Source organism: Eleutherodactylus coqui, chromosome 1 (assembly GCF_035609145.1).
Source record: "Eleutherodactylus coqui strain aEleCoq1 chromosome 1, aEleCoq1.hap1, whole genome shotgun sequence".
In the NCBI taxonomy this organism is placed as follows: Eukaryota; Metazoa; Chordata; class Amphibia; order Anura; family Eleutherodactylidae; genus Eleutherodactylus; species Eleutherodactylus coqui.
The window spans coordinates 182,635,760-182,648,064 of record NC_089837.1 but is presented as its reverse complement, the minus strand read 5'-3'; the positions used below and the strand labels follow the sequence as shown (position 1 = coordinate 182,648,064).

The 12,305-nt window shown below is 41.8% G+C and overlaps 1 protein-coding gene across 2 annotated transcripts in view; it reads right to left on the bottom strand.

The window, feature by feature from the left end:
* Positions 1 to 12,305, bottom strand: part of SMAP1 (small ArfGAP 1) — a 179,713-nt gene that overhangs the window by 7,764 nt on the left and 159,644 nt on the right. For both annotated transcript variants that reach the window (XM_066604375.1, XM_066604383.1), the window contains 2 exons: positions 8,300 to 8,468; positions 5,030 to 5,358 (listed from right to left, as the gene is read on the bottom strand). In XM_066604375.1, coding sequence (XP_066460472.1) covers positions 5,030 to 5,358; positions 8,300 to 8,468 — 498 coding nt within the window. The remainder of the gene's footprint in view (positions 1 to 5,029; positions 5,359 to 8,299; positions 8,469 to 12,305) is intronic.

The following is a 12,305-nucleotide window of genomic DNA, read 5'->3' as shown; positions in this document are numbered from 1 at the left end:
CAAGAACGGTTTCATTTAGATCACAAGGGGCAGATATTTCCCTTTCTCCAAATTAATTTTAGTAAAACGATAAGGAAAAAAAAAAAACATGGCAACTTCGATAAAAGCCTGTGTCAATATTACGCTTTATCCAGAAGGGAATTAGCACAGCATTCATAATAATGACTGCAGTCACAAGGTCACCGCATCGCTTCAGTCTGCCAAGATCCCGAGTGCTTCCTACCCACAGAAATCACAGCAGCAGGATTACATTAAAAGGACTATTTTGCTTTCACAAAAAACATTTCGTTTTGTGGAAGACCACGTTTTTAACCTTTGCATTTCACCTATAAAAAAACCGAAAAAACACATTTTCCAAATAATCTAGGTCTATGAGAAAAGAACGTCTAGGCAAAATTACCGTATACAATAAAAAACATAGGCAATACCGATGTGGGTGAGGGGCAGATGTGTGATGCGAAATAGAGGCTATTTACGATAAGAGGAGACGCAAAACGTGACTTCAGGTGCATTTACACACACAGATGATCACTCAAAATACGTCAGAAACCAACCAACAGTTTTGAGCGATCATTTTGCATTAGCTACTAATGGGTTATCAGCCCATTAGTAGCCATACATTTTCATGTATTTAGAGAACAGCGGATGGTCTGTTCTCTAAATACATCACTATTGTTCTTCAGCAGGACAGTAGCTGAAAGAATTTTATCAGTGCTGCATAGAACTTATCATGCGGTCCGTCTTATCAGTCCTGATGGATTTTACGCTAAGCTGAACTCTACGATGGATGAAGAGTGCACAGTAAGTGCAGGATGGTCACACATTTACAAGCAACGGCTATTGCTCAAAAGATGGCTTTTGAGTGAATTTTGAGCAATAATTTTTGTGTGTAAAAGGGCCTTTAGGCCACTGTTTCAACTCCAGTCCTCCGGGACCACCAACAGGTCATGTTTTCAGGATATCCTATGGTAAGAACACCTGTGGCAATGTCTGAGGCACCGACAATAATTACATCACCTGTGCAACACTGAGGAAATCCTGAAAACATGACCTGTTGGGGGTCCCTGAGGACTGGAGTTGGGAAATACTGACTTAAGCAGACAAGTCATACAACATACATACTTTACATGTTTGAAGGCACTATACGAGACAAGTGTGTTAGGCCATTTTTTTACACGGCCGAGAAAGTCGCGCAGGATTTGTGCGTTGTGAGGCATACAAACCTTGCAGGAATATGAATCCCATTCTTTTGAATAGGGTCATACACACAAGTGATTTATTTCCCGTATGGCACTGTGACACAGGAAACAAATTGCGGTACATCCCATCTTTGCCCGTTGTAGCATCGCACCACGTGCTAGGTGCACGCGGCACGATGTGTGGTTTACCCAATGAAAACAATGGGGGAAACTGCGTTCCTTAGTTGAAGTGATGTGAGGTGGTTTTGATATAACAACTCTTAGCGTTCGCGGGGATATCACATGTTGGTGAGCGTGATATCGTGCTGTAATTCACGCCCTGATATCGTACTCACCCTTGTGAAGTTAGCCTTAGTCTGTTTTGCCGGCAATGTTTGTATGGCTCCTTCACACGGCCGTATTTGAGAACGCAATCCGCAGAGTATTATTTCAATAGGTTTGTTCACATTTCCGTATTTTGCACACACATTTTGGTTGCACAAAAAACAAACAAAATAAAAAACAAAATACAGCATGCTTTACTTTTCTGAGCATTAAAGGTCCCCATATAAGTCAATGGGGGATGCGCAAATGTGCGAACAATACATAAGGAAATACATAAATTTTTCGTGATCAAATTTGCCTGTGTGACACCGGCCTAAATAAGGAGAAAACATATGTTCAATATTGGCCAAAATATCTAGAAAACTGTCCTCAGCTGACTAGGCATAATACGAGAGAGAACTGGAAGCTAGCATCTGCCAAGTATAGCTGGTGTCAATGCTCAAGTTAAAGAAGAGATAAAGCCAAGAGTCCCATGGTTGTAACATAGCCACATTTTAGTGTCCGCATTAGGGCCACAACATACTGACCCCCTGCAGCTCTTCTGAAGAGACCTTATAATGCCATTTAACAATATGATCCATGTTCTGTTCAACAGAACCAAGGGAGCCCAAGTGCGGGGTGTAAAACATGCTTAAATTACAGACGTGAGAAAGGTCTTCTTCAGGACAGTCCTGACCCCCAGCTTACCAGATGACCGAAGAGGCATCACAATGAAACGTTTGTATACAAACAGTAACATGAAGGAACGTTTTGCGCTGTCGCTTTAAACATTTCATTTCCACTTGTGCAGCTATAAAGCCTCGCATGAAATAATGGCACTTAAAAATCTGGGAGTGATAAAAGCTTTAAGCTATGTGCGTGAGCATTTGCATGTGGGCAGCATTTAAAACTAATTAAAAAGTTTGCCATCACCAGCTGCTCGCTGCTAATTAGTCTTCACATTTGCGTCTTGGTAGGAAAAAAAAAAATGACAGCGATGCTACCCAAGACTATCACATTTCACCCACAATTTCACATTATTCCATGAATTCCATTCACAAGGAGACATGAACACGGAGTCAGCATACGGCCTCTGACCGCTCCAGAAATACTCATCCAGACAGTGCACACAACAGATTTCACTCAAACACCTTCCATAGACACATTATTCTGTAGGAGTTGACTATTTATTCAGTCCACTAGATTACTGCATTCTACTCCGGCACGTCTGCAGTAAAGATAACTTCTAGCAGCAAATAAAAGTAGGAAAATTAAAGTAGACCAGAATTTGGGAGTGAAGACTAGGTCACAGGAACAGGAAACATTGGCAAAAGGAGGGTCTTTGTTTTTAGTCACTGATCTACGGACCATTGGTTTATACAAGTATATGCACACAATATATTTTGTACAATTAGCAGTACTTTATAGCAAAAAAAAAAAAAAAAAAATCTTGATAAAAAGGTCACTGCATCTTCTAGTCCGCAGCGCAAGACCCTCCCTTGAGCTCTTCCCTAATGATGGGGCAGAGTGCCCAAAAAACGCTCTGCCTGATTATTCAGACGAATGTGCAGCTGTTTACAGGTCTTTTGTAATCGTAGCGGCTTGACTTTACAATGAGAGTAATTTAAATTGTAAACCTAATAAAGCTAATCCACGTCATCTATATGGATCTCATTCCTGTGCGTTCACACTCCTCTTCCAATAATAGGAGCATGCCTATAAAGATGGACAAAGAAATGGGAGGAAGCAGTGCAGCTCTGCATTTATATTGGCAGATGGTTAATTCCACATGTTCAGAAAAGCATCATTCAAGTAAATTAGGGGGGGGGGGAACCTAAAAATAAGAGGGAGTACATGCATTAAAGAATATACACAACCTATATTCAAAAAGTAGCATCACAATTACTTATATTACATATATACAATGGTTAGAACCTGCTCAATACTTAGAAAAATGAAATACAGCGGTGCCTTGGGTTAAGAGTTTAATTTGTTCCGTGACAGAGCTCTTTACCCGAAACACTCATAAGTCAAATCAATTTTCCCCATTGAAATGAATGGAAAAGCCATTAATCCGTTCTGGATTGCGAAGCTCTCTCACTGATTTCAATGGGGATGGTGTTGCCCCACTGACAGCAATAGGATGTCAGTGATTTTCGGGGAAAGGCTTTAAATACAAGCCCTTTCCTGAAAATCATCCCTAGCTGTAGTAAAAAAAATAAAATATATACTCACCTGTCTGCCGCCGCTTGTTCTTTCTGCACTGCTCTGAAGCTTTTCAGCAGGCGAGGATTAAAAATGCGGGGGAGAACAAGCAGCGGCTAGACACGCCTGAGACCGTCAGCGGCGGACAGGTGAGTATATATTTTTTACGACAGCTAGGGAGGATTTTCAAGGAAAGCCTTATATATAAAGCCCTTTCCAGAAAATCATTGCAGGGGTTGCTGACAGGCCCATTGCTTTCAATGGGGCCACCGGCAGCACCGGCAGCCCCAATGAGAGCAAGGCTCTTAATCCAAGTTTTTGCTCTTAAAGGGGTTGTCCCGCGGCAGCAAGTGGGGTTATACACTTCTGTATGGCCATAATAATGCACTTTGTAATGTACATTGTGCATTAATTATGAGCCATACAGAAGTTATAAAAAGTTTTTCACTTACCTGCTCCGCTGCTGGCGTCCTCGTCTCCATGGAGCCCGCCTAATTTTCGCCGTCTAAAATGGTCGAATGGCCAAATTAGAATCGCTTGCGCAGTCCGGGTCTTCTGCTTTCTTCAATGGGGCTCCGTGTAGCTCCGCCCCGTCACGTGCCGATTCCAGCCAATCAGGAGGCTGGAATTGGCAATGGACCGCACAGAAGAGCTGCGGTCCATGGAGGAAGAGGATCCCGGCGGCCATCTTCAGCCGGTAAGTATAGAAGTCACCGGAGCGCGGGGATTAAGGTAAGCGCTGAGAGGTTTTTTTTTTAAGTCCCTGCATCGGGGTTGTCTCGCGCCGAACGGGGGGGGTTGAAAAAAAAAAAAAAACCCGTTTCGGCGCGGGACAACCCCTTTAAATCACAGCAAAAATTCGGCAAAGAGCCTGCTCTCAAGTCAAAAGGCTTGTAAGCTGAGGCACTTAATCCAACGTATCACTGTATTTAGGAATTCATGAGTGTAGATTGAGAAATAAAGGAATCAATTAAGTTTAAGCAACTCTTTAGGTTTTTTTCTTAAAAAGGCAACCCTTACACCTAGTTAGTGATATTAACCCCTCTGCTTCCTTAGACCAAAAAGGGAATTTTGATTAGTATTACTTTTTCCCTATTCTCTATTGTGTAAACCAAGACATGTCTTAACATATGGTCAGTCCTATAATCAAACAATACAGTATTAAATGCATCATATAATGTGTACAGTATATATTTTATTTTTAAATTTATTCTGGACGCAATATCAGCGCCCGTAGTACTACCACACTATAACTTTATTCCAGTGACATTCAGGGAAAGTTATTATGCTTTTATACAAGGCTTAACAATTTAAGGTATTACCTGTGAAATATTCCAAGGAGCAGGCTGATTCTGTTGCATGCCAAACTTATTTGGAGGTGGTCCCATATTTGTGACCATTGCTGCTTGTGGTCCCATCATATTAGGGGGGAGTCCCATAACTCCAGCTGGAGCGTTTCCTACAAATCCATTTGGAATTCCCATGCCAACCATCATGCCAGAATTCTGTCCCATGGCAGGCATGGCTTGACCCATCATGTTTCCCATCAACCCTGTAGTTGCAGGAACAGCTACACCCATTGGAGGAAAAGCCTGGAAGTTGGTCGTCGGCTGTGTGGAGTATGGCATTGGAGAAGAAGTCATGAACATACCTAGATTTAACAAAAAGTAGGCTATGACTTTAAGAATAAGGAATAGTCCGTTTTTCTTTATGCAACATCATAGTGTATAAATTATCTGACTGAATGATGCCAAGCACTATATTTTATAGCAATGAAGAAAAAAGTATTCCGTTAAGCTGTTTGACTGGACAACAACTGTTGGGATCCCACACCCCATACATTAGCGGTTATTGGTCAGACAACTGCTCACAAGTGATTATAAGCGCTGCGGAATAAGTTGGCGCTATACAAATAAAGATTATTATTATTATTATTATTATTTTCATTGCACCTTACCTCAAAAAATATACAACAGTCGCTGAAAACAAATGGGACTCTGTAATGCAGCTCTGCAAGAGCCAGGTCATGTCTAATATATTGGGGACCCACCCCAGTACTAATCAGCTTAATTCTAAAAAGAGGCATCATCCTTCTGCACAGCACAATATAGACTTGGGCTCTCTACTTGCCCACCTACCACATAAAAAATATTTTGTGACCATCCAGACTATACACTACCGGTCAAAAGTTTTAACACACTTCAATTTTTCCAGTTTTTATTGATGTTTACACAGTTTAATGTTTCAAATGTACTTTGAAATGAAAGCATAGAACAAATAAACAAGGTAAGAGGACTAAAGATAATGGACTAACCTTATTTCAAATTAAATCTAGATTTTTGACTCTTCAAAAGTAGCCACCTGATATAACCGCTTTACACAACCGAGGCATTCTTTCGATAATTGTATTCAGAAATTGTTCAGAAAGGTCATCCCAACATTGTTGCAGAACTTGCCGTAAATGTGCTGCACTTGTAGATTGCTTTTCTTCCACCCTTTTTCCAGTTCATCCCAAAGGAGCTCAATAGAGAGACTGTGTAGACCATTCCATTCTTCGATGCCTACCGGCTTCTTCTTGTCTTCCTAAGTAGTTCTAACATAACACAGAGGTATGTTTTGGATCATTGTCTTGCTGTAATATGAAACCTTGACCAACTAGGTGTAAACCAGAGGGTATAGCATGGCGTATCAAAATGCTGTGGTAGCCCTTTTCGTCCAATGTGCCAATCACCCAGTGCAAGTTGCAAGCTCTGCAACCAGCAAGAGAGCCCCAGACCATCACACTTCCTTCTCCATGTTTGACAGTTGGTGTCACACACTCAGGAACCATCCTTCCACTGACAGCGTACAAAACCCCTGTGTGATGTACCAAAGACGTCAAATTTTGATTCATCAATCCGTAAGACCTTCTTCCATTCTTCAGTGGTCCACTGGAGATGCTACCTGGCTCAGGCAAGGCTTTTTTTTAATTTTCTAATCCTAGCAGTGTCTTTCTTACTGATCTTCTACCTGTCAAATCTGCAGATAGAAGACTTCTCTTCACAGCTGATGTGGAAACTTGTTTATCTTTTGCTGCATTAGGCCCGATATTCTGAGCAGGGAGAAGAGCTGTCAGGTCTCCACGCGGAGTCTTTCTGACAGATAGGCTCATCGCGGAGAATCGCAGCATGCTGCGATTTAAATCCCGCAAGCGGAGAATCCCCATGCTCCTCTGCTCATGGGTGTTGGGGCTGCGCTTTCCATAGCAACACTATGGAAAACATTCACTGCGTTACCCGTGGCCGGATTATCGCCGTGGGTAATGCAATGAACTATCGCCTGTGGACAGCAACCCATAAGCTATGCTTGAAGATTTTGGGCTGTGATACGCCGATCATACAAACTGTTGACTCCTTAAAACCTGTCTTGTGATTTTGTAGTGTCCTTTGGTCTGCCAGACCTCTTCCTGTCTTCCTCCAGTTTCCAAGTGCCTTTTGAGGTTATAGGAAACTGTACTGACTGCCACCTTGGCTTTCTTAGCAATTTCTCTGTGGGACAGACCTACACATCTAAGGCCGCTCTCACTCTTTATCCTGATTAGGCGTTTGGGACACCGCACTAACTGCAGTACGCCACCGCCGTTGATTTCAATGGGGCCTTGCAGACCAGAGCTTTAATGCAGTGTTACTAACGCTGCGGTATTAGACCGCATGTTTTAGCGCTTTTCAATGCACCTCCGTGATGGAGTGCGTTAAAAATGCTGTCAAATGCGTTCGAAAACACAGCACGAAATTGCAAGTAAAATGCCGCGGTTACACGCTGCATTTTCTAAATGCATGTGTGAGAGCAGCCTTAGGGTTATAATTGTCTGTCTTCCTTGGTTAATTGCCTTTTTCTTGCTGTTATGATAACCATGTGCCCTGAGGTGTTGTGATGCAGTTTGTTCCAACACTGGTTATACAGAATACAAAAGTTGAGACAGCTGTAGGAATAGTTTGCATCCAATTTAGAACCATACTTGCTTTCTGCAGAGCAGCTGTCCTTGATGTGTTCTCTGACAAAAGCCCTTTGCTTCAAATCATAAAAAGTCAGACTGTTAAGTTTCAGGTTAAAAAGTCATAGTATTTTTATGTTTTTACCTTATTGTTGAACTTTTTCATGTTATTTGCCAGACTTGAAATGTGTTAGCCCCCCCCTGCACACGGCAGAGACGGACTCCGCATGCAGAATCCGGGTCTGGCAGAAGCAGCAGCGTCTGAGCGTATCTGATCGGTCCCCTTTTTTTCAGTACTACGGATTTTTTTCTTCAAATCCCCCCCCTGTTGCTAGGAGACTACGCAGAATTCGTGACCTGCCCGCAATGTTTATTGCAGACGAGCCGCAGGTCAGACAGCTTACATGGACTTCAAGGGAAGCCATTCGCATGGAGCCTGCTGCAATTTTTTCTTCGCGAAGTAACGGATGGTGTTTGCTACAAATTCACGGTGTGGGCGCCAAACGCAGATTCTGCAGCAAATATACACCCGTGTGCAGGAGGCTTTAATGACAAAAACTGGAAAAATTGAAGTGCTTTACAACTTTTGACTGGTAGTGTATACGTGGCCAATACTTGCCTGTTGTGTTAGGCTGCTGCATGTTTGCTGTACCATAAAGCGATAAAATGGAGTCTTTTGATAAAGGCTTTTTAGGAGCTTCTTCAGATTTTGTAGAAGGTTCAGTGAATAAATCCAAGTCACCAGAAGATGAAGGTATGCTAGCAGCTGCTGGGACTGTAGATGTAACCTTGAGAGAATAATGGAGAAGATATGTATAACTAGAGATCCATTTAGGAGAATATGTCAGGTTGAAAGCATAGACAGATATTCAAATTTTCCAACAAATTTAACCAAAATTAATACAAATTCTTAAAAAAAAAAAAGAAAAAAAAGTTGTGCGTAGAATTTTAAAGTGAACTAAGAAAGTCTTTTCCAAACCTTTTTAGGTTTGCGTAGCGAACATCGGGTCAATCTAGTATAGATTATATTCTTTTTTTTCTCACACACTCACACACACACACACACACACACACACACTTTGTATTTGGAAAGCCACAACCCACGACAGCAGCGTGAAATCAGATTATTAGAAATCTTTGTAAATTGTCAAAGATGTTCTCATCCCAGTAAGGGTCACCCTAACTCTAAACTGCTCTGCCTCAGCTGAAGCATACACACTGTATATGATGTAGTAGTACAAAGGTAAGCAAGTACTGCGGTCTATCAAATTAAGGCCAACTGCAAACAAGTTTGTATTGTAGAATCCACGATAGTCTTCCGCGGGGACGATACACACCAATTCAAACTCATGAAGCATCCACATGTCCGCTTACACAAGCGGACGGCGACTGTGATTTTCTGTTCCCAGAGGGGGGGGGGGGGGGGGAAATGACAGCATGCTCCATTTTCGTGTGGGCTCTGCACAGGCGGCTTCTATTGAAGTCAATGAAAGCCATCCAACCTGCGGCCCTTCCACAATTGACATTGCAGAAAGGTTGCGGGACCCGTGTCATCGCCTAGTGACAGTGCGCGAAAATCTGTGCTGCGCATGACTAACGTCTTGCCGGCCGGACCATCCGCAGTACAGAAGGCCGCCTGCACACGACAAGAAATGACAGGCACGCGGGGGTCAGCAGCCAGGTACAGGGTTGGATTCTGGTGCAGGATCCTGCATCCGGGATCCGACCCGGTCACGTGCAGGTGGCCTAATAGAAATTTCTTATGTGAAAACATTAATGTGCTGCTTTACATCGCTATAAAAACTATAATCCACAGTATAACCGCTCAAATATTCAATGAGGTTTCAAGTATTTTTTCCTTCAAATATCCACTTCTCATTAGCAATAAACATGATAAACTACGAGTATTCTGCATTACAGTCATTGACATTTTCCGCTATCTTTTGAACCCTTTCCGATTGTTCTATGTAAGATTTGGTATACTGAATGTATGAATTGCTGCATAATGTGACACTTCAGAATGATGAAGCTTATAATAGTTCCATGAAAATGTGTCACTGTGTAATTCTATCACCATCGCAGGCACCCAACACCGTTGACCTTGATTTGGAAATAAAGCAAAACTTGAAGAATTCCCCACAGAACATAGAAAAAGAGAATAGAACATGTCCCATTATATGTGATCTTCCTGATCAGATGCAGAGGAAGGCCTTGTACTACAATACAGCTCCAATGATAGCCTGCACTTTAATAGGCAACTACAAGCAGCAGCCGAATGCATATGTTTCAATGCAGGATGAAAGCTGTGCTGGCTTTAAAGGGAGGTAGGACAAAACTGGAAACTATTAGGAATAGTGAAAAAGATTGACGCCAGACCAACCCTACACAGAGCAGCATCATCAACAAATGCACATTTTACAGTGTGGAGTATCGTATAACGGAAAGGTGTATGGGAGGAAGCTGTATGCACAGAGCAAATCGAATATATGCAATGAAAACATTTTTCTTCATTTTCTGAGCATGGGGCTTAGCCGTAAAATTGTTGATTTATGTGCTGGCAGATCTGCTGAGATCCAAGATTGCATTGTTGTAACGGCAGTGTACAACCAACCATTAAAATCCTGCAAAGCAAGGATTTCTCTCTCCATTGATAACTTCTATTATGAGCAACAAAATATAATGATACCATAAAGGGGGATTTAATAATGCTTCTCCAGTTATAGCCATGGTGAAGAAATGCATACTAGGCAGCAGAACGTTAGCATTTATGTAGATGTGCACTGTAATTCATAATGAATTTATGGTGCATCACATACTGTAGAGTCCAATAAATCCCGAAGAAGGACTTCTCACCAAAGCGCCATGTGTGCTTGTTCTGACACTGCAGAAGTCAGCCCTAAAGCCTGTGCGGACTTTGCACAACGTGATTGGAATTTTTAAAAATCTCATTCATATGGAGGTCCGTTACCCGCTATAATATGCAGGATGCTCTGTAAATACCAGGATCTGGTCAGCCAACCTACGCTTCAACAGATTGGTTGCAGACTTATTTCTGAGAGATATGGGCTATGGTGTGTCCTTGGCTTACAAGGCTTTAAAAATGTCAATGAGAAATTTACACGGCTAGGACTAGACACACTGAATGGCCACCAAATTCGAGACCCTTATCTAGAAGAGTGTTGACCCTCCTTAGGCCACAGTAGTTCATCACGTCTTCCATCCGTTGGTATCAGAGTAGAAAACCTTGACCACACGATTACTCCATCTCCTCTAGCCTGAAGGGTTGACATCTGACAGGAAAGGCATGGTTCAACAGAAATCTGGATTCACTTGATCAGACGATGTTGGTCCAGTGGAGTCTTGCCCGTTTCCCTTAGACAGCAATGGCACTTGAACCGGTTGTTTGCTGCTTTAGCTCATCTAGCAAAGGAACAACGAGAACCAGCATTGTATATGGCTGCATATTGTCTATGGAGACTGTGATGTTAGTGTTTAAAGTCTTGGAAGGCGCAATAAATCTTCAAAATTCCTACAGAAGAATGCTACAATACGGCATCTCCTGTTTATCGACAGACACAACATTTCTCCAACACTTACAAGTTTCATTATATATTCTCTACTGTCCTAATGACTTATTGTGTCTGAATATTTTATAAACAAATCTGTTGCACAGAAACTTTAGCTATTAAAATGGTTAATTAGTTATATTTATGTTGTTTATGAAACACAAATTACACCAATCTAATTGAGACTACATGTGTTCACCGCCAAGATTTACACAACGCTCTGTGAGACTTTTACAAAACAAGATGCCGTTTTACTTTAATACAGATATATTCATAATCTATGACTGCAAAGAAAAGCAGAGAACACCGGGAGAACGGGACAAACTAAATTAGAACACAAACCGCAGCACAAACACGTCACCTGCTTTAATCTAAAAATGTCATTTGCATTTATAAATAGTCATGTAACTTCTTGGAGGTGGCAATTAGAAATAATGTAATAGCTCGATATGGTGGCACAGATGTTAGTGCTGCTGCCACGGGCCCATAGGCAACCATGGTGACTTCTGCATGGCGTCTGTAGACTTCCCTCCCCAAGTAATATGGTAGCACTGTACACCCCAAAACATCCACATAGTATTAGATCAACTTTATGGGGAAACTGGGTGAAGTTCTTTATTGATGTAGTGTTAGCACGGTGCACAACGCTTTAATACAGAAGAGTGATGTGAGGATTGTGTCACTCAACCCTCTCAAAAAGTCAACGGTTTTATAGGCCAGTGTAAAGAGATGGGTTCTTGGGTCTGGAATCCAAATGGGAGAGGCAGCCATAGTTAGATATCAGCAGAGTTTGGTACAAAGGTTGGAGATCAGACGTAGTCAGGTATAAGCAGACTTCGGCAGACAGTTTAGAATAATAGAGCATAAAGCAACAAACAGCCAAAATACTCAGGCACAGGACGTTCACAGCCGGGGACTTAAATGCAAGAGCCCCCTTTGTTGCGCTCATTTACCTTTTCATTGAAGAAGAAAAAAATAAAATACTATAAGACGCATACAATAAATTACAAACAATTTTCATTCCATAGTACAAAAGCTATAAAAAGAGCAAAAATTAGT